The sequence below is a fragment of the Neopelma chrysocephalum genome, unplaced genomic scaffold (genome assembly GCF_003984885.1).
Source record: "Neopelma chrysocephalum unplaced genomic scaffold, ASM398488v2 Primary Assembly neopelma1_65, whole genome shotgun sequence".
Classification (NCBI taxonomy): Eukaryota; Metazoa; Chordata; class Aves; order Passeriformes; family Pipridae; genus Neopelma; species Neopelma chrysocephalum.
Window position 1 is genome coordinate 3,354,159 of NW_020897722.1, and position 20,731 is coordinate 3,374,889.

The 20,731-nt window shown below is 54.6% G+C and overlaps 1 protein-coding gene across 1 annotated transcript in view; it reads left to right on the forward strand.

The window, feature by feature from the left end:
• Window positions 1–16,504, forward strand: part of LOC113967791 (ATP-sensitive inward rectifier potassium channel 12) — a 31,298-nt gene extending 14,794 nt beyond the window's left edge. Inside the window, exon 2 of the mRNA XM_027683711.1 lies at window positions 12,499–16,504. Within this exon, the coding sequence (XP_027539512.1) occupies window positions 12,657–13,946 (1,290 nt within the window). The 5' untranslated portion in view covers window positions 12,499–12,656 and the 3' untranslated portion in view covers window positions 13,947–16,504. The remainder of the gene's footprint in view (window positions 1–12,498) is intronic.
• The last annotated feature ends 4,227 nt before the right edge of the window (window positions 16,505–20,731 follow it).

The following is a 20,731-nucleotide window of genomic DNA, read 5'->3' on the forward strand; positions in this document are numbered from 1 at the left end:
CTATTCTATTCTATTCTATTCTATTCTATTCTATTCTATTCTATTCTCCTCTAGCAAGTGCTGCTTTGCCCAGCACTCCCAGCCTTGCACTCCAGACCACTCTAATTTGATGGTGAGATGGTCAGGGGGGAAAAAAACATTCTTGATTTGTTTTTGTGAAAAATAGGTGTTTGGGTAATGACCTCATGGGGAGGGAGGCTGCAGAGCCAGCCAGTCTCCTACCAGTGAAACCGCAGGAGGCGAAGGAGTGGGATTGTGCAAATGTCCCAGTCACAGGGAAAGCTTAATTCGGTGGTTGTAATCGCTGAGGACACGCACATCTGTAGGGAAGCAGGCTCCCTTCCTCGCGCTGCTCCCAGAAGGGCTTGTTTGTTTAATTTTATCTCGCCGGGAAAATTATAAAAGGAAAAAAAAAAAAACAAACCACCAACCACCACTCAGTGGTTTTCTCAGCTGCAGCACAAAACCACCCCAGCGGAGCCCGGAGAGCGCCGGGAGCGAAGCCCTCGCCTGAGCCCAGGTATTTCCATGGGGAAGAGGGGCAGTGAGGGGCTGTGTGACCCCCATCCCCGTGCTCTGCCAGGACCCCTCTGCCTGCCTGTGTGGGGCCGGGCTGCAGGAATCATCAGAGCTGGAGAAATCCTGACATTGCACTCACCACTCTGGTCTCCCACTCCATGCTGATAAACCCCACTGCCCAGGGCAGCTGTATCTGGAAAATAGGGACATATTTGCTCTTTGAGAGGTTGGAGGAGGCTGGTGGTCTCTCTGGGGACCCCAGCACAGCAGTCTGGCTTTTCCAAGTGCCAGCAATGCACTTTCTAACTGAGCGGAGCGGGCAAGGTTGGATTTTGGGGCAAAAAGTTGAGCTCTTTGTGATGGTTGCTGCTCTGCAAGCTGCCATGTAAAGCCCTGCCACGGTGACGGCTGGTGCTGATGGACAACGTGGGAGCGCTTGTGCTCTGGTTTTCAGCTCATTTTCTTCGCTGCCATTAGTTTAAATTTCCGAGGAAGCCTGGGCTTGGCATCGAACGCTGACATCCTTTAATTTAACAAATGTGAAAACGGGACCTTTTCCAAGTGGAGTGATTAGAAACGTCCCGCTCCGTTCCGCAGCCGCCGTGTCGGGCGCTGGCCGGGCCGTCGCCCCGCGCTGTCACAGCCGCCCCCCGCTCCCCCCCGCCGGCGGGGCTGCGGCTGAGACCTCCCACACTCGTCACACGGGTGTGACAGCCCGTCATCGCCGTCCCTGCCCGCCGCTCAGCGCCGTCGGGAGCTGCCGGTGGTCCCGGCTGGCAGGGAGCGACAGGGGGGATGGATGCGGGGGGGGAGCTTGTCTGGGTGAGGGATGGGGCCGTGCCCCCCGTGGCACCCCCTGCAGCACCCCAGGAAATCCCGTCACCCCTCTGCCCCGAGCAAGGGCCTTCTCCGCCTCCGGGTTTGCGTATGATGGCGCGTGTCCCCCCTAAGCTGCTTAATGAGGTTTAAGAAGCTAACGGGCTTATTTCCAACAATGATTTCCACAGCTCTGCAGGTGGCCCTGGAAGCGGCGGGGCCCCGTGCTCACCCGGTAGCATCCTGCCGCTGTTCCCACCAGCCGGCCTGGGGTGCCATGAGCTTTTCAGTGCTCAGACAGCTGCCTGAGTCAAATCGGTGGCCGTTTTCTGGGTGTTTTAACACCCTGTTATAAAGACCCAGGTTGTGGTTTAGGTAGGGGAGTGGAGGAGGGGGTGGCATCCCTATGGATACATCACCCCCTGCCCTGGTCCCTCTCACTCTGCCTCCAGAGCATCTCTGCAGCATCCCTGGGCGGTCGCCTGGAGACGGCCACGGCGGGTTGCCACAGCGACGGAGCCTTCTCTCAGCATCCCTCCAACTCCATAGCCTTGGCCGAAGTTGGGAGAGAGAAAAATATCCCAGGGAAGGGACACCACCCTCCCCTGGGGGGGCAACCACAGGGCTGGGGGAACTGAGGCACAACTGGTGGATTTGGAGGCAGCTATGAGGTGATGGAGAAGGGTTTGGAAGCTGCCTGTGTGTGTAACAGGGAAAGAAGTGATGGAAGTGGGGCTGGTGGAGGGCAGGGGGTACCTGCAGATGCTGGGAGTGGGGTCAGCACTTTGCAGGGGGCAGGTGCTGGTGCAGGAGTCTGCATGAGTCCTCCCAGCAGCAGTGATTAATAGTCACCATGGCAATGTCAGTTGTGCTCAGGTTGTCACCTGTCATGACACCCAGCACGTGCTGGGATGGGCTGGAGGGGTGCAGGCACCCGGGGGGGGATCAGCCACTCAGAACCCAGACAAAAACTTGGGGTCCCCTGCACAGGGTGGGGGGACTGGCCACAGAGCCAGCAAGGTCCCTCAGGGATGGGGTCCCACAGGGTGGCACGGTGGCATGAGGACCCTGGGAACCTGCTGCAGGGAGTGAGAGGAGCGTTAAGAAGCCCTTTGGGGTGACAGTGGCAGTGATGCCCCCTGCCAGCCCCACCACAGAGGGCTCTCCCCCCATCCCATCCCAAGCCTATAATTACAGAGGATGTCCGTAGAGGGCGAGGAGAGGTTACGTAACTTCGGCATTTGGAAAATTCTTTCTGCTCCCTTATCGGCTTTATAAATATCTCGAACTGGGGCCAGGCCAGGCTGGGGGGGAGGCGATGACAAGGGCTGCAGTCTGTCCCCACGCTTGGGCCCATCCAGCCACCGTGCCTCAGTTTCCCCTCTCTGTGGACAAAAGCATCCCTGCTTCATCCCAGTGCTCTGCTAAGGGGAGAGCTCCTTGCTGTCAGTGGCAGCACCGGTGTTTTTCCCCTCCAGCAGAAAAAGAGGGTAATTTTATTTCCTCCCCTGCAAAAGGCTTGAAGGAGGTTTTGGGACATGGCCATCGTCTTGCCTTCTCCTAACCTGGTCACATCCCCCAGGTTTGAATTTGTTGTGTCCTTCTGGCTCATCTTTTGTGTCCTAAAAATCCCTGGGTGGAGGCCACACAGTTCCTTAGCTGCTGTATTTTCCCAGCAGGATGGATGCTCACCCTTCTCCCCTGCTCTGCACAGCACCACTCCAGCCCTCCTGACCCCCTGCCATCGGCACAGCTGAGCCAGGGGGCAGTGGGATGCTGGTGCATTGCTGGTGACCACTGCAGGGGGTCCAGAGTTTGAGGTGGGGGCTGGAGCAGGTCCCCCTGCTCACATGCACTTGCATTTACGCCACTTGCAGAGTTCTGTCCCCGGGGGGATGTCGGAGGGCGGCCGGGGCCGTGTCGATAGGAGCGCGCACGGCACACACGGCCAAGGGCGGCCGGGCTGGCGTTGTGTAACTCTCCGTGCAGCTTTTCATGGGGGGACATGTCACCGTGTCCCATCCTCCTCAATGCCACCAGACCTGGCCCCTGCCCCAGCCACAGGATCTCTTTGCTCCGTGCCCACCCGTTGCCACCACAGCCACCCAGCTGTGCCAGGATGCTGCGTGACATGTGGCTTTACCCCTCCAAGGGATGCTGGTGGGCAGGACTGGGACCCCAGGTGTTCTGCAGGCTGTCATGGCTGGCAGCAGCATGGCACCATCTTTACCCTCCAAAACCTTCCCTTGACAGCATTTTGGTTTGGCTTGCTGGTGCCCTTCTCCTCATCATCCCATTTGTGCACGCACAGCAGTGCCCGGGCTCGCCAACGCCAGGCTTTGCAATTGCCTTGTTCATTGTAGGGTTGCCCAAGGACACATGTGGGGGTTGTTATTTTAGGGCTGGCCAAAAAAAAGTAGGGATCCTCCATTGCTGTTTTGATCCTGAAGTGTGTGCCTGAGTGAGCCATCCGTCAGTGATCTGTGCTGTGCAAAGGAGCGGGGAGGGGGGAACACAAGCAGATGTGTACCAAACCTTGATGGTTTAAAAGTGACCTTATAAAATGCCTTAAATGCCCAGCTCTTTGTCTGCAGGGTCAGTGGCTGCTGGGCCCCTTAAGGAAGTGATGCACGACAGCACCCGAGGCTGGGGCACAGAAAGAATGAGTTATTTTAGGGATCTCAATGTCTGTCTGGTGGGTACCTTCATGGCCACCTCCACTTGAAAAGGGCTTCCCAAGCGAGGGGAGTGGCCTGGGAGGGACAATGGGTGCCCTGGGTGGTGTCAGTGGGGTGTCCCTCAGGACCTCACCCCCGGGTTGTGGGGTATCAGCCAACATCGGGCAGAGATTTGGGGTCGGGCTGAGAGGGCACCCAGGGCTGGTACCCGCGGGCAGGGAATGATGAGGATTAATTGAGTCTCTGATCTCTGACGGCGAGAGGGGCCGGAGAGCATCGAGCCCCCCCGGCGTTACGCAACGCCTGTGCTAAATCTTCACTGCAGCAGATGAAGACGGTCCCCAAAATACCCTGCCCTGCCTTTGCTGCCCTTGCAGCTACTTGGGTTTGGGGTCATGCCCGAAGTCTGGGGGTGTTCAGCTCTCCAGTGACGTCAGGGAAGGGTGGAAAGGGCAGAAATATGGGGCCAGAAACCTAGTACCCCCTGGAAAGGAGATTTCCAACAGTCTCAGCTCGAGCAACGGGAACATTAAAGGGAGCCCTTGCAGGAATTAAGGCACTAAAACTCATGAACTGGTGTAGGCAGAGCCATGAGCTGAAGGAAAACTAGTAGCAGCAGAGCAGTGAAAAGGCCTTTTTCATCTTGAAGATGTGCGTGCCGGGGGTGTTTGTCACCCCCAACAGAAAAGGAGGGGGACTTTTGTTCCTCTCCTGAGAAATGCTTAAAATGGGGTTTGTGTCATGGCCATCGTTAAATGACAAGAACAAGCTCATCTTGCCTTGGAACACGGACTACCTGGTCCCACCATCTGATCCCCCAGGTCTGGCTGGTCCTTCACATCCCAAAAATCTCCGAAAACCCCCTCAAACTTCTTCTATTCCAACCCCCTGTAAACCCCTAAGGCATCTTGGGCTTCCTACCACTCTCGCGTCGCGATTTCCCTCCCTGCCCCTTGGAAATACCACCGAAGGAGCACGTCCGCCTCGCTGGCGGTGGCTCCCCACGGCCACAGCCGAGGTGCCAGCTCCTGTACATGTAGGGAAGAAGCGAGGCTGTAATCTGAGCTCAGGGGAAATTAGCCAGGACAGTGGTAAAGTCCCCGCTCGCTCGCTCGGCCGCCAGCGTCGGGCTCAGCATCCGCGGCTCTCGCTGCCATCGCAGGGTAAGTAGAGCCAGGAGGGCGGCTCTTCTCGAGCAGGGCATGTCCTTCCTCCCCATCTCCTCCCTTGCTGCTGGGGTTAACAGTGAAGTTTAGAGCTCTGCTGACACCTTAACCCATGGTGATGCTGGAATTAAAATGCTTCAGGGGTGGAAATGACAACTTTGCCCTGGCATGGACACGGAGCCAGGAAAATTGCCTGATAGCGAAGCATGGTCTGTGTTTCTCACCAGGAGTTGAACAGTTGGTAATGCTTGGATTGAGCAGGAATAATAGTGGGTTTAAAGCCCAAAAAAGAGTGGAGGTTGCTGGTGAGTGGTTGACGGCTCAGCCTTGCTTACATCCCATCTCCCATTGCGTGAAGGGATCCTGGTTCTCCTGGTCATCCTGCTCCTTTCCATGCCGATTCCCAGCTGGAATTCCACCATGGGGAGAGCAATGCTGAGTGCCTCAGCGTTGCTTTCCCCACAGCTCACAGTTCCTGCTGGCAGCTCCATCACTCCCAACCTGCCGTTGCACCTTCAGGATAAACATTTCCTGGGCGCGGGCTCTGCCCACACACGCGATTTCCCTCGAGCAGGAGACACGGCTCCTGGAGTAGGGGGGTTTGTGTTGGGTGAGAGCAAGGAAAAAACCGCCTCAGAGGTTTTGGGAAAGAGACCTGAATGGGATCTGGGCAAGCAGGAGGTGCGGGATGAGTCCCGCTGTGGGCTGAACAAGGCTGAATGGCTTCAGATCCATCATCTTTTGCCTCTGACCCTAAGGTGTGAGAGAGCTCTTGAAATAATTCATGGCTGTGATATCCCAGGTGTGCTTCCAAGCACTCCTCTGGTTCTACCTTCAGGATAGGAGGCCCTCAGCTCTGTGTCCCTCAGCTCATCTCCATCTGGTTGATGATAAAATCCACTTGGAGACATTTGCCCTTTCTGTCCCGCTTTTCCCTTTCTTCCCACGGTGGTTTTTAGCAGCTGGGTGCTCCCGCCTTGGTCAGGGCCAGAGCTGGGGCAGGGTTGTTGCTTATCCCCTGAGCCTCTTGGCATGTGCTAGATGGGAACCTGCCATTCCCAATGGAAATCCATGTCCCTGCAGAGGCCCCAGTAATGGCAGACAGGAGCGTGACTGGCTGATTCCAGCTCTGCCGTCATCTGCCTCATCCCCATTGCTGGGGAGGGTTTGGGGATGGGGATGGAGCCCAGCATGTATCCAGATTCGGGAGCATGCAGGAGGGACCAGGGCCATGTGATGGAGATGGCCAAGATCACCCACCCACCCAAGAAATCCTCTGGCCTACACGGTCCAAGGATGGAGATTTTTGGGAGGGAGGAACCCACCACAGCCTGGGCAGGGAACAGGACTTTCCTGGGGACTTGCACAACCCACCGGCACCCCGGGCACAGCTGATCTGGATGATATTTCAGTTGAAAGCCCCAGACACCTCCCAGCCATAAATCCCACCCAATGGACTCCTCTTCACCCTCCAAAGATGCTGCTCACGCAGCACCAACCATCTCCTTCACTGGAGTCCCGACCACAGCAGCTCTGGGCAGCTCCCAGGACACTGGTCACCCTGGCAGGACGTGGGGAGCAGGGACAGGGCATTGCCACTGCAGAACCTTAATTCCTGGGGCCGTGGGGCTTCCGGGAGCAGATCTCTGACATCCTGTGGGACAAATCCTGCTGGATGCAGGGTCCAGAGCACCAGCAGGCAGGGAAGCCTCCCCTCCCCCTCACTAAATCCCTTCCCCGGCGCAGGACAGTAGGTTACGGGACTTGACCAGAGGTTGGATTTAAGGAGATTACAATTTCTCCCCCAGGATAATCTAGAAATTCAATTAAAACTCTCTGTCTCTCGCCCGGGCTGCAGCAGGGCCACGGGGCACCCTGTGCCCTGCAGCCATGGCCGGGGAGCGCTGGGGAGACCCCCCAGGGCACACACCAGGTAAGGGCTGACCCCCTCCTCCGGGATCCGGCTGGAGAACCCCCTGCCTGGGGAGTAGCTGGTGCTCTACCCCTTCCCAGGGTGATTTCCTGGGGTATTAACACCCATTCCCCAAGCCAGGGCAGCTGAGGGGGCTGTGGGGAGGGGTGTGAGGGTACCCCAGAGATTTGGGTGGGTGTCACAGGAATAGGGCAATCTGGCTGCATCCCCTGGGTTTTTGAGGCATCCTTCTGCAGCCCCTGGTGTGGGTGGTCCCTGCCAAGGCCTGCATCTCCCCTTGCCCTCATCCTTAACCCCAGCCATGTCCCGCTGTCCAGCCGTATGGATTCGAGCAGATGGAAAAACAGCCAGTGTTTCCCAGGCGGGCAAGATGGGATTTCAGTACCTGAGGGTTTGCAGAGCTGGCTGCGGGTTGGGATGGCTGTGGGAGCTGCAGTATTCCCTGACACTGCAGCTGGGCAGGAGGGCCATCACCTGGGAGTGGTGGGGGCAACGAGGCTGGATGTTTAGCCCTGGGGTCCTGTCACTGCAGGGTGTGGGTGCTGGAGCAGGGCCGGGTGCTGGAGCAGGGCCGGGTGCTGGAGCAGGGCCAGGTGCTGGAGCTGGAATAGACATGGAGGCAGCCAGACCGGAATGCTCAGTCCCCTCATTGGGTCATGGAGTTGGGGACCAACCGTGTGCTCAGTGCAGCCTCCGAAAGGATCTTTCCCAGGAGCTCCCTGATCACATTTATCAGGAGTTTGAGGGTGCTTAAGCACAAGCCTGTCACTCTGCAGAGGCCACCTGGCCCCAGCAGTGTTGAACGCTGCACGTGGCCCTTTTTCCTCCTCCCATGCCTGTGGCATCCACACGTGGCTCAGGGGGACAGGGATGAGCCAGCATCTCTCCAGGCACCCCGTCACCTCTGGTCTTCCCACCGAGGGCCTTCCTTTTCCCAGGTGCCTCAGTTTCCCTTCTGCATTTGCCATCAAGGCTGGCAGACAGCGATTTCTGAGCTGCTCACTGGCATTAGGGGGTTGTGTGGGGGGGTCCAGCAGAAGGCTGTGTGCCCGTGGCTGTTTTCTACCTGTGTCCCTGCCAAAATGGAGCAGGTTTTTCTCATTAGGGATGCACTGTGGTAGCAGCCTCTTGCCTGTCCTCCCTGGCAGGGGAGGGGAAACAGGGAGCCATTTATTCTCCGGATACATTGCGAGATATACTGGCCCTGCCTCATGCTGACCCTTAATTTATTGGAAGTGCTCAAAGACAGGGTGTCAGAGGAGGGAGTTATTCAGGCACTGGTGCTGCCCCAGCGCAGCTCGGGGAGCCCCCAGCTCTGCTGTTCTCCCCTCACTTTGTGGGTGCTCAGCGCCAGGTCGCTTTGTTGGGATGAGATGAGCAGGAGAGACTTGGGCACCCTTGGCTGAGCGGCCCCAGGTCGGGAGCAAAGCTCCCTCCTCGCTGACATTGCTGTCCTGTGCTGGGCCATGAAGGGCATCACTGCGGGAGATAGCAGCGCTATCTCCCGGCGCAGGGCAGTGTTATCTCCTGGCACAGGGCAGGCAGCAGCTCCGAGTGTGACCTCCTCACATCGACCCCTCCCACACGGTCACCTCTCCCAGAGGACCTGCGTCCCCAAACTCAGCTCCTCCAAGTCCCCGCCGGGCCGATTCCACCTGAACACAGCCTGGTTGCCTGCACAATTCCTTGAGAAAATCAGTGCTGGGAGGATGCAAGAGTGGGGGGCAGCCCTGATGGCTCCAAAAAGCGTCCCCTCCAGAGGTACAGGGAAAGGTGTGATGATAAATCGCATTGACACATTCAGCCGGCTCTAACTAATGACTTCCCTGGCACCCGACACATTTTCCCAGCGTGCTGGCTGTTCCTAATATTGTTGTAACATTTAACATCCCTCTTTAAAAAAAAATAAAATAAATAAAATTAAACTGTGCAGTTGGCAGATTGCTGGAGACACTTGGATTCTCTGCGGGGAACCGCTCCGCGGTGGGAGTTGGGTTGCTGCAGTTTCGTGGCAGGAGTTGTTGCCTCTCGTGTCAGCTCATTAGCTGGGGCAGTCCGTGGCGTCACTGCCTTTGGGGCCACGGGGAGCCAGGGGCCGTTCATTCCCAAAACTAATGTTATGAGCCTGTTTTGTTTCCAACGTGTTAACACTATTAGTGCTGCACAAGACGCGTGGCACGAGCAGCAGGGGATGGTCCCGGTCCTGCCCGACACCCAGCATGGGCTTGTCCACACTGGAGCTGGGCTGGGAATGGGATTAATGGGCAGTGATTATTAGGGGAAGTTTGGGGTTTGTTCCTGTGAGGTAAAACTGTGATGGCCAGGGGCGTGAAACTCCTGGGAAGGAGGCAGGGAGGTGGATGTAACTCCCTGTAACACCCCCACCAGCCCCCTGGGGCAGCGCTGGTTGTGGGGAGATGCCAGGGTGATGCTGGAGGATGCACTCCTGACCCAAGGAGATATAAGGAGACTGTGGGGACATGGTTGCCAGCTGGTCCCCCATCGGAGCCTGCCCAGCCACGAGTTTCCAAGTGTTTGCATGAGCCCTCTCCCAGCCCGAGCCTCCCGCAGTGGCAGCGTGGAGCTCCAGCCTTCAGATTTAAACCAAACCAGAAATTCGGCTTCCAGCGAACTCGAGAAAGTGTATTTCCAAACAAAACTGTGCTAAATAAAGTACGAGCCGCAGGCGGCCTCCTGCTCCAGCAGATCCACTTTGCTGCCTTTATTTAGCTGCCGTCTCCCCATGGTGCCCCTGCTGGCCTGGGACGGGGCGGGGAGGGGGGTTGGTCCTCCCAGGAGCTCCGGTGCTTCGGGAAGGACTCGGTCCCGTGGCCTTGGGGAATGATGGGGAAATGGGCTTTGTCACAAGAGCTGCCCTGTACCCAAAACAATGTCTGACCCTTAGGTCTGTCCTGGCATTGTCCTGCAGCAGAGGGGTCCCTGAAACCCTCTGTGACATAGGAGGAGGGGCAGGAAAGGGAAGGAGGGAAGGAAGGAAGGAAGGAAGGAGGGAAGGAAGGAAGGAAGGAAGGAGGGAAGGAAGGAAGGAAGGAAGGAAGGAAGGAAGGAGTGGAGAAGAAAGAAAGGAAGAGAAAAGAAGGAAGAAAGGAAGGGACAGAGAAAGCAAGAATGGAGGGAAGTAAGGAGGGATGGGGAAAAGGGTGCAGGCAGGGGGGAGCAGTGGTGGTGACTGGGGAGCACGAGGGTCCCTGGGAACCTCACCCCAGGTAAAGGCAGGGCTGCTGCCTCCTCAGTCACCCGGGCATGTCTCTCCTTCCAGCACAGTTAATCCAGACCCCAGCTAATCCTCTCGCAGGTCACTGGGAGCTCACTACATTTTGTTGACTTCTCAAATACATCTAGAATTAATTAAAAAAACCCAACTCTAAATTCATCCTGTGGCAAAAGCACTCAGCGTATTCAATGGGGCAAGCTGGAGGGGTGATGGAGGAGCAGCCTTTTCTGGTCCCACATGCTCAGCTCTCATTAAAAAAAAAGAGGATAGAAATTATTGAATGTAGTCAGGATGATCGGGAGGAAGACTTGGGATGGGAGACCAGGTTGGAGTTGGGCAGCGTGAACCTGCAGCTGGGCTGACAGGTCAGGTCTGCAAGGCCACTTTGATCCCATATGACTTCTAGTGACTATAGGGTTGTAAATATTGATCATTAACATTAACTGTTTGTGCCTTTTTTATTATTTCCCGTGTCTCTAAGGAGGGAAAGGCTCTCATGCTGACGGTCCCAGCCATGTGCAAGCAATCCTTTGGTCTGCTGAGGCACCAACAAACAACTGTGGCATTTGAAAAATCAACTTTGTGGATAAAAAATGGTTGTGCCCAGATTGGAGCAGGCAGAAATGTGCTGCTTGGTGTAAGGTGGTGGCACACATGGATTTGTGCCCAGCACCTGGGAGGTTTGGGTAGTGCTCCTGCTTGCAGTGTTGAGCTTCTGGAGGGATTCCTGTTTCCCGAGCTGAATTTGGGGAGCATTTCAGCAAAAGGCAGTCCAGGGTATCACTGTGAGCTGGGCTGATGCAGCCCCAGGCAGGCTGTGCCTGGCAATGCTCCCTGGTGCTGGTCACTGTGTAATGGAAAGGGTGTGCTTGTCCCAACGTGTCCCCAGGCGCTGGAGCTGATTGCAGGAATCGACTGCATCGAGCGGGCCAGCGGATCCGGCACAGCATGTACAGCCCGGCGGGTTCACCTCTGCCCCCAGGCAGGAGCTGCTGCCTCTGTGCTGCGAGGACGGGGTGTCCTGGGGGGCTCTGCACCTGATCCCTCACCACGTTGTTGCCCTGTGAAGGTCTCAGTGCCAGCAAGGTGGTTCCATCCCCAGTGACACATCCCATGGCGCTAAATAAGAGGTGACCTGTGGCAGGAGACGGTTTGAGGAGTGTTCCTGCAGTGCCGTCTCTTTGGGGTGCTTGGGATATGCCACAGGGCTTCTCCACAATCCTGTCCATTCTCTGATGCAGTCCTATGAGGGGCTGGGGGGGTCCAGCAGCCTGGCAGGGTTCCGCTGGGTTCCCCCGCCACGGGCTCACCTGCACTGAGGAGTTCACCCAGCTTGGGCCACTTCCCCCGTGTCCATGTCACCTCTCTCCCAAGCAAAGCTGAGTGTAGGTCCTTGACCCTGCAGCTGAGCCCTCCAGAAGGGACCAAAACAGCTCCCCCTTCCCCAGTGGCAGCTGTTCCTTCATAAGGCTTGGCCAGCAAAACCCATCCGTGACCGTAGATGGCTCCATGTCCCAGTGGATACGTTGGGAAAGTTGCTCCTCAGGACATCTGCCCCGAGCGAGTGCCTTCCCGGGGCCTTCTCCAACCAGCTGCACATTGGCTGTGTCCTCTCCCATCCTTGGGCAGGAGGACAGAGGTTAAATCCACATCTCCCTGTGCTTTCCCTTGACCCCAGAAGAGCCGGTGCTGGGAGGTCGGACGCTGGGCTGGGCATTGATCCATCTGGCAGGGGCAATGTGAACCGAAGGAGCTGCTTCCGGATGTACCTTTATTGATATCGGTGTCCTGAGGAGAACAGCTCTGCCTCCCTGCTTGCCTCTCCAGCTGCAGAGTTCATGAGAAAAAGGAGCTGGAGAAATTCCAATGCTACCCAAGGTTTTTCATCCACTGGAGTCGTTGAGGGTTCCACAAATGCTGCATCACCCCAGCAAGGTTTCCTCACTCAGTTTGTACTATGAAAGAACCAAATCTAAGACATTCTTCCTTCCTCCTCTGTGTTTTTTGGGAGCAGCCTGTCCATAGAAGGAAGAGTTAGGGCAGTGGAGGGGTTGTCACTCAACACGCACCCCATCAGGCCCACAGCCAAACAGCCCCTTGGGTCCCATTGCCATGAGAGGTAACGGCCGTGTCTTTGTTTTCTCATTGCAGAGCCTCTCACGGGATCAGCGTGGTGACGTGGCAGCCAAGACGAGGAATTTTGGGACTTCCCTTCCACCGCAACAGAATCTGGGGGGTGGGCAGGGGTGGGTCAGGGGGACACTGGGAATCGCAGGACCCTTCACCTTCACTGTGGGCTTGGCTCAGGGATGACCACAGGCAGAGTCAACCCTTACAGCATCGTGTCCTCCGAGGAAGACGGGCTGAGGTTGACCACCATGCCAGGTATCAACGGCTTTGGCAACGGGAAAATCCACACCAGGAGGAAATGCAGAAACAGGTTTGTAAAGAAGAACGGTCAGTGCAACGTGGAGTTCACCAACATGGATGACAAACCACAGAGGTACATTGCAGACATGTTCACCACATGCGTTGACATCCGCTGGAGGTATATGCTCTTGCTCTTTTCCCTGGCGTTTCTGGTGTCCTGGTTATTGTTTGGGCTGATTTTCTGGTTAATTGCACTCATTCATGGAGACCTAGAAAACCCGGGTGGAGACGATACCTTCAAGCCTTGCGTTCTGCAGGTCAATGGCTTTGTGGCTGCTTTTCTGTTCTCCATTGAGACCCAAACGACTATTGGTTACGGCTTCCGCTGCGTGACGGAGGAGTGTCCGCTCGCGGTCTTCATGGTGGTGGTTCAGTCCATCGTGGGGTGTATAATTGACTCTTTCATGATTGGTGCAATAATGGCAAAAATGGCCAGGCCCAAAAAAAGGGCCCAGACATTACTTTTCAGCCATAATGCAGTAGTGGCAATGAGAGATGGAAAACTCTGCCTGATGTGGAGAGTTGGGAACCTCCGTAAAAGCCACATAGTAGAAGCCCACGTACGAGCTCAGCTAATTAAGCCCAGGATCACAGAGGAAGGGGAATACATACCCCTCGACCAAATAGACATCGACGTGGGGTTTGATAAAGGCTTGGACCGTATTTTCTTGGTGTCCCCCATCACCATTCTCCATGAGATCAATGAAGACAGCCCCTTGTTCGGGATCAGCCGCCAGGACTTGGAGACAGATGACTTTGAGATCGTCGTCATCCTGGAAGGCATGGTAGAAGCCACAGCCATGACGACGCAAGCTCGGAGCTCCTACCTGGCCAGTGAGATCCTCTGGGGCCACCGCTTCGAGCCCGTCTTGTTTGAGGAGAAAAACCAGTACAAAGTAGACTATTCCCACTTCCACAAAACCTATGAGGTCCCGTCCACGCCACGTTGCAGCGCCAAGGACTTGGTGGAGAACAAATTCCTGCTGCCCAGCACCAACTCCTTCTGCTACGAGAACGAGCTGGCCTTCATGAGCCGCGACGAGGAAGAGGAAGACGATGACAGCCGGGGTTTGGAGGACATCAGCCCGGACAACAGGCACGAGTTCGACAGGCTGCAAGCCACAATAGCGTTGGATCAACGGTCGTACAGGAGGGAGTCGGAAATATGACTCTTGGTCCTTCCGCTGACTTTTCCAAGGGTATTTTTTTTCCTTCCTCTAATCTCTTCCCCTAAAACCCGCTCAAAATTATGCAGAACAATGCAAGTGCCATAGGAATGCTTGAGAAATTAGTCTCGTTCATAGTTTTCAGTTTCATCGCAATAACCACTGAGCGGTCTGCAGGAGGGGACGGTGGCAGCCCACGGCGCGTGTCCCGCGCCCGGCGCCCGCGGTGGGGCCGGCGGCTGCGGGGGGGATGGACAGACAGACGGACGGACGGATGGACGGACGGATGAAGAGAGGAGGGTCCGTGGGGCACGGGCAGGCGCTGGCCCCGCACGGCCCCGCGGGGCTTTGCTCCCCCCACGGGGAAAACGCCAGCCTTGTCTTGGAGCCGAGCACTGCGAGATCCAAAAAAGAGGAAATATCAGGAAACAAATCTTACTCTCTCTCTCTCTTTCTAGTTGGTTTTTTTTCCTTTTATTTTTTAACTGAGCAGCGACAACAAAAAAAATTGCTCCTTCGGCAGGCGGTCTGGTTCAGTTGCACAAGAACAACACTTGAAATAACATGCAACGTTAATGTACTTCTTTTTAATTTGGGGAAAAAATGGGGGAGGGAGGTGAGAGGGTTTTTAATTTTTTCACCGTACCGTTTGGGAGACTGTTTACCAAAATAATAATAATAATTATTATTATAATTATAACAATAATAATAATAATATTAAATCTGAAAGAAGTCATTCAGTATTTTTTAAAAATGAACAAGGGAATGAAGAAGCCACTGGGGTCCTTTGAGGGGGTGACTTGTTGGGCAGATGCAAGAGATAGAAGTCAAGACTGCTCCCAATTTTTGGGTGCTTATTTTCCACTGGCATGGCTTCATAGGCAGAAAACAGATGTAAGTGACTGGAGGTCCGTGGCAGAGAAAGCAAGTAGAGGAATTACTGGCAAAGGAGGTAATAAGGATAAGAAGGACTGTGATAGAATAAAGCATTGTAAACACAGTAATTAGCCAATATCTGGAAATACTGATTTTCAGGGTGGAAATGGGGTCTGGAACATCAGCTGCTGAGTGTTGGGTCTCCCCCAAAATCTCTGATGGGGAATTTATAAATTCCATCATGACTAGGACAAAGTTATGAGAAGCACAAAAAAGAGAGTGGAAAGCTGTCAAAATTGGGTATTATTTTCTCACCTTTCCAACCAATTTGGTATTTTTCTTCCTCGAAGAATATTTTTAAACGTGGAAACCAATGTGAAAGTCATGTTGTAGGGTTGCACTTGTAACACACGAGCTGCCTCTGTGCCAGGCTGGGATTTATGAATTCCTTATTCACCAGAGGGTCCTGCTTCAGAGGCAGATGTTTTTCCCAAAACAAGAGATGCCAGTCGAGAAAATCACCCCGTCTTGAGCTTCAACCCACCCCTGTGTCCCAGCCTCAAGGTGGATTGTGCCTTAGAGATGCGAACTCATCCCGCACCCCAGCCCTCCTCACAGCACCCCATTTGCATCCCCCCACTGGGGCACATTTCCTTTGCTCTGCAGCACCCACACCCCCTCATCCTCCGTGTTTTAGGCTGGTCTTGGTGACAAGCTGGCTTAGCTTTTGCTCCAGCACAGGGCAAACCAGCCCACGCATGGGAAGCCTTCACTCCTGCCCTGCTCCCCACTGTTGCACAGAGGGATGGAGTCGGGAAGATGCAGGTTGCGGGTCCCTTCATCCATCCGTGCTGCTCATTGGTGCTCTGGGAGCCAAAATCTGGCTCCCTGCTCCCTGTGGCCATGGGAAAAGCTTTGTAGCCGTGGGCATCCTGCATCTGACTCTGGGCATGGAGCCCTGGCAGCACCCATCCTTGAGAAGGGCTTGAGAGCAGGTTCCCCTGCAGTGTTTGGACTGTGATGGCCTCCTGGTGCTTTCCTCCCCCCAGCCCACGTCAGTGAAGCCATGTCCTGGAGCCATAACTTGCTGTGGTGTGTCCAAACACGGGTGGCAGAGGCAGGATTTGTCCTGTGCCCCCATCCCCATCTCCTTCTTGCCAAGGGCTCTAGAGATCAACTGCTCCAGGGTGTCCCCCTGCCCCGTGCCACCGAGCACTGTGTTGGGCACCGGGACTTCATCCCTGTGGAGGTTCTTCCCACCAGTGTCCATCACCGTCACCCCACGCTGCCAACCAAGGGGCTGCATCATTTTTGGCTGCCCCTAAAAACCAGGAGAAAACATCCCCAGGGGCAGCGCCGGGAGGCAGCTTTTTCGGCACTGAGTGCCCCAGCTGGGTTGTCCCCAAAAGTGGGGACACGTAGGGATGTGCCACTGAGCTCCAGCCATGGCATTTATGTTTCTGAGGCAGAGAAGGTGGATGCCATCCCATCACCAGTCCCTTTGCTCCCAGGGGGGAGGGTTTTACCCCCTGCTTTTTGCACCATAGCATCTGGGGGGTTGGGAAGGATGGAGGGGGGGCAGAGAGGTTTTGTGTGAGCACTACTTATTTATTTTTTTAAAAAGATGCTTTTAAGTGGTTTTAGGTTCTTTTGAATAAATAATAATTATTACAAAAAATAAAAAAGGTGCACATCTTGCTGCTGTAGAGTTCTCAGAGGGTTAATTTCTTTATATATATATATATATCACAGTAAATATTTGTATAAAAACAGAAGAGAAATAGAGATGTCTTTAAGTAAATTATTGCTTTTAAAGAAACTTCTATGATTGTACAGTGTTACCTGGGAGAATAGAATAATATATACAGATGTATTTTTAAACTGCTGTGTAGGAGGACGTGAACTGGGACGGGGAGTGCCCGAGGCTGAAAGGGTGAGGGGGTTTTGGACCCTCCCCAGACCCTGTTCACTCACTCCCTGCCCCAAACCCTGCTAGTGAGGGTCTAGCTCTGGTGAGACGTCGTAAATATACTGTATAGTCCTTGTCCTGGCCATGGACCACGCCGGTACATAGTGTATTAATATTATTTTTGCCTACCTGTGAGTGCTCTGAGCTACTGGTCTTTTTTCCTACCATCAGGGAGCATCAGGAAGGCTGCCCTGCCATAGTTTTAATTGCATAAATTGTCAAAGAGAGTGGTAAAAAAAGAAAAACAAGGTGAAGGAAGCCAGAGAGTGGTGTCTGTTTGGCACTTCCCTTCTCTGGAGGGGCTGGGAAGGCACAGGGCTGCTCTCGGTGTGGGGTTTTGGTGTTGGTCACAGCACGGATGAGCAGCATCCCTGTGGGAAGGGGTTTGGAGCTGAGCGAGGGGAAATGTCCCCCCCAAAACAGCCGCCGGCCATTTCCTTCAGCGAACCGGCTCCATCCTTGGAGTTAACTCCGGCATTACACTTGATCCTTGGAGGATGGCAGGAGTCCGAGAAAGGAGAGAGCTGCTAAACCTCTTGGGCAGCCTCCTGTAGGGATTGCCCTCAGCCGGGGCTCGGGGCAGCTCTGGCAGCAGCAGCCACCCTGGTTGGGGAGCAGGGGCTGGACCCGCTGCTGCTCCCACTTGGCTTCACCCCACAGAGATGCACCAGTGAGAGCAGGAAGCCACAGCCCTGCACCCCAAATCCACCTCTGGAAAGAGCATCCTGTGCCCTGCCAGGCGCAGGGTCCCCACTGGGCTGGGCAAGGGGTGCCCTGGGCTGGGGGCTGTCGGGACGAGCCTTAGCTTCTCACAACCCAGTTTAGTGCACTTAGTCTTTTCGGGCTGGGACAATCACTTAGCGCTCAACCTTTCGCGATTCGGTGCCTGCTTGACCTTCAAACCTTTTGTAGGAGATGATTTCAGAGCCACCTTTTCTATCTTTAATAAGGCAGAACAAATACGTTTATTTTTAAACCCTCCTGCTCTTTCCTTTCCTCTCGTGCTGACAACCAAAAGAATCCCCCGTGTGTGTTCCCCCCTCTCATTTCTTGCACACTGCAATGAGTGTGTGACAGCTGAGTGTGGCATTCTGGCCCCATCCTGCTCTCACCCCCCCCCAGCTCAGGAATGCTGCCATGGGGGGTTGGCACAGGGCAGGATCCGGATGCGTTATGAGCAGGGATGGGATGTGAGACGGTGCCCAACCCGATGCCACCCATCACCTTGTCCGCCAGCTGTGCACATCTGTCCTGCTGCCCACTCCCAGGGTGCCCATCTTTCCTCCATCCCCTCCCAAACACACCCCAGTGCTCCCCCAGGTTTGGTCCCATGTGGTTTGGGGGCCAGGACCCGGAATTAGTTCACAAGGGCAGGTTGGCAACTGGGAGCACTGGTTTCCCAGGGGTAAAACACTGAGTCTGTTCACTGGGGCGATGGTGGTTGAGAAGCCGAGGGATGCAATGAAGTATCTGTACCTTTTCCACCTCTGGTGTTTCTCTGTCTCATTGCACATATATTTGAGATATATGTGACAATGTATATATATATTTGTAAAATGTATTTCAGATGACAAAACTGGCTAATTTTATGTTATTTTAAATATATTATATATATTATATATAAGAGTCTCCAAAAGATATAAATAGACTAGAGAAAATAATATAAATATGTAATAAATGTATTTTGATCTATTTAAAATATCTCGCGTCGTGCTGTATATTTTAAAGATCACAGGGAAGTGTCTGCCTGTAGCCAACTTCCAGTGTGGTTCTAAGTCTGTCAGTTGTCACACATACAGGATGTATGTGGAGTAAACTTTGAGCAAGACTGGGGCCAGCAGGACAAACAGAGATTTTTTTTTTTAAGAGCTTTTTAGCAAATATCCATCCTGCTGCCTCTAGGTCGGAGCAGAAACCACGCACCTGCATTTTCCTTGTTATCCTGCAGGAAGGATGATTTTCCTCCCCGCATGGGAAGGGGCTGCAGGGATGCTCGGCAGCACGGGGGGCTCTGCAGGGTCCCCCCTTCCCGCATGGCCTCATCTGTGAGTACCACTTGCTCCACTGCACTTCCTGATGGGATTTATCCAGGGACAAGATCAGCTCAGCCATGCAGGGAGCCCGGAGATGGGAAAACGACCAGGCAGAACAAGCCCAGTCACCTGAGACTGACCCAACAAATCTTCCCGGAGCGACCTTGGTCCCCCTTGGGCTCCAGGAGGATTTGTTTCCTACGGGTATTGCCTCCTGCAGGGACCTCAGGGGACATCACACCGTGTCCAAGTGACAGTTTAAATGTTTTTAATGGTACGTCACGGCTGAAGGAGAGCGGAGAGAGTGTGTGGGATGCTATTTACGGAGAGGTTAATGGCCTGGTGGACACAGAGACCCTGTATTTGCCATCCTGGATTTTCCTCCTGGCTTTTACACCTGGCTGCCGCAGGGAACAGGGCTCATGCACTGAAATAACCCGGAGAAATTCTTAATCATCATTCCTCAGGCTGGTCATGGGTCTGAATCCGGGTTGAGTGACTGGTGGCTGATAGTTCCCACCCACAACTGATGGTCACTTGGGTCCCATTGGCTCCATCCCTTTCCCCATAAATAAGTTTTTTACCCATTAAAAAAAAAATCCCTGCCAGCCACTCACTTTAATCACCACAGAGAGGGCCAGGGCTAAGCAAGACTTAAGAACAAAGCCCATTTAATTTAGCAAAGGGGGATGCTGAGAGGTGACTTGATTACAGCATTTGTCATGGGTAGGATACACTTGTACAAAGAGGTAACTTAATCTACCAGGGAAAGGCATAATAACCACCTCTTCCTGGAAGCAGAAGCCAGACAAATCTATCTTTGAAATCAGGAGAGATCTTTTAATAATGATTAGCTATTAGAACAAGCCACCAATCTCTGTCTCTTAATGCCTTGAAATCTGGACCAGATGCTTTTCTGGAAGCTTTTCTCCTGCTGACGAGAGGGGCGGTGGCTCCTGAGGAAGGTAAGGGCCTGTTACGGGCAGGCAGGAGGTGAGATGGGAAAAACTCTACTCCAAAACACGGGGCTGGATCTCAGAAAGGAAAATGCCAGGGAGGACGTGGAGGATGCTCTGGCAGGGCCCTGCCAACATCTCTCCTGGGGACACGCACCGGCCCGTGCAGCAGCTTCCCACGGCTCCCGTGCCTCCGCTCCCAGGGATCGCTTTGCCACGCGGCTCTGACTCCTCGTGCAGCAGTTTGCACTACAAACCCCACCGCTTCATTTGTGGAAGCATTTAATGATTCAGGAGCCGGCAGCTCCCCGGGGATGGTTCCCACTGCCTCCAGAATTCCTCCCTCAGTGGCTGCTTGTAGCAGAAATCCCCAGGGAGCTGAGCTGGCGCTGGAACCACGGGAAATGTGCTACCAGGGTGTTCAGTCCTGGCTTTATTTCCAATCCAACCATCCTCACCTTTCGGGGTTAGAGCTGAACTGAGAGGTGGGAGCAGCAGGGATGGGAAGGCAGTGGGTGGCTCAGCAGGGAAGGACCTCCCTTACACCTCACAGGCACAGCTGAGGTGTTTTCGGCAGGGATTGTAGCCAATGGGATGAGGTTGGGGCTGTTTCTTAGCTGGCAACCTCCACAACATGTCTGTAAATGCTAAAACCCTCACTTAACTCAGCATTGCACCAGCCCTCACTGACTGTCCTCCTGCCTCTTTCCCTTCAGCCTCAGGGGATCAGAGCATCTCTCTGTGCCCTTGCAGAGGATTTTGGCCTCCCCAAAAGCAGGGTGGCTTTTCATCGGCTTGGATGAGTTTGACTCAAACCCACTGAAATCTGGGGGGGCCAGTCCCTTACCAAGAGGTAGAGAGCAGGCAGAGGGGCTGGGAGCTCTAAGTTCCCACCAGATCCCCTCATTTCAGAAGGATGAAGGCAGGAACTTTGCCCTGGTCACACTGGAGATG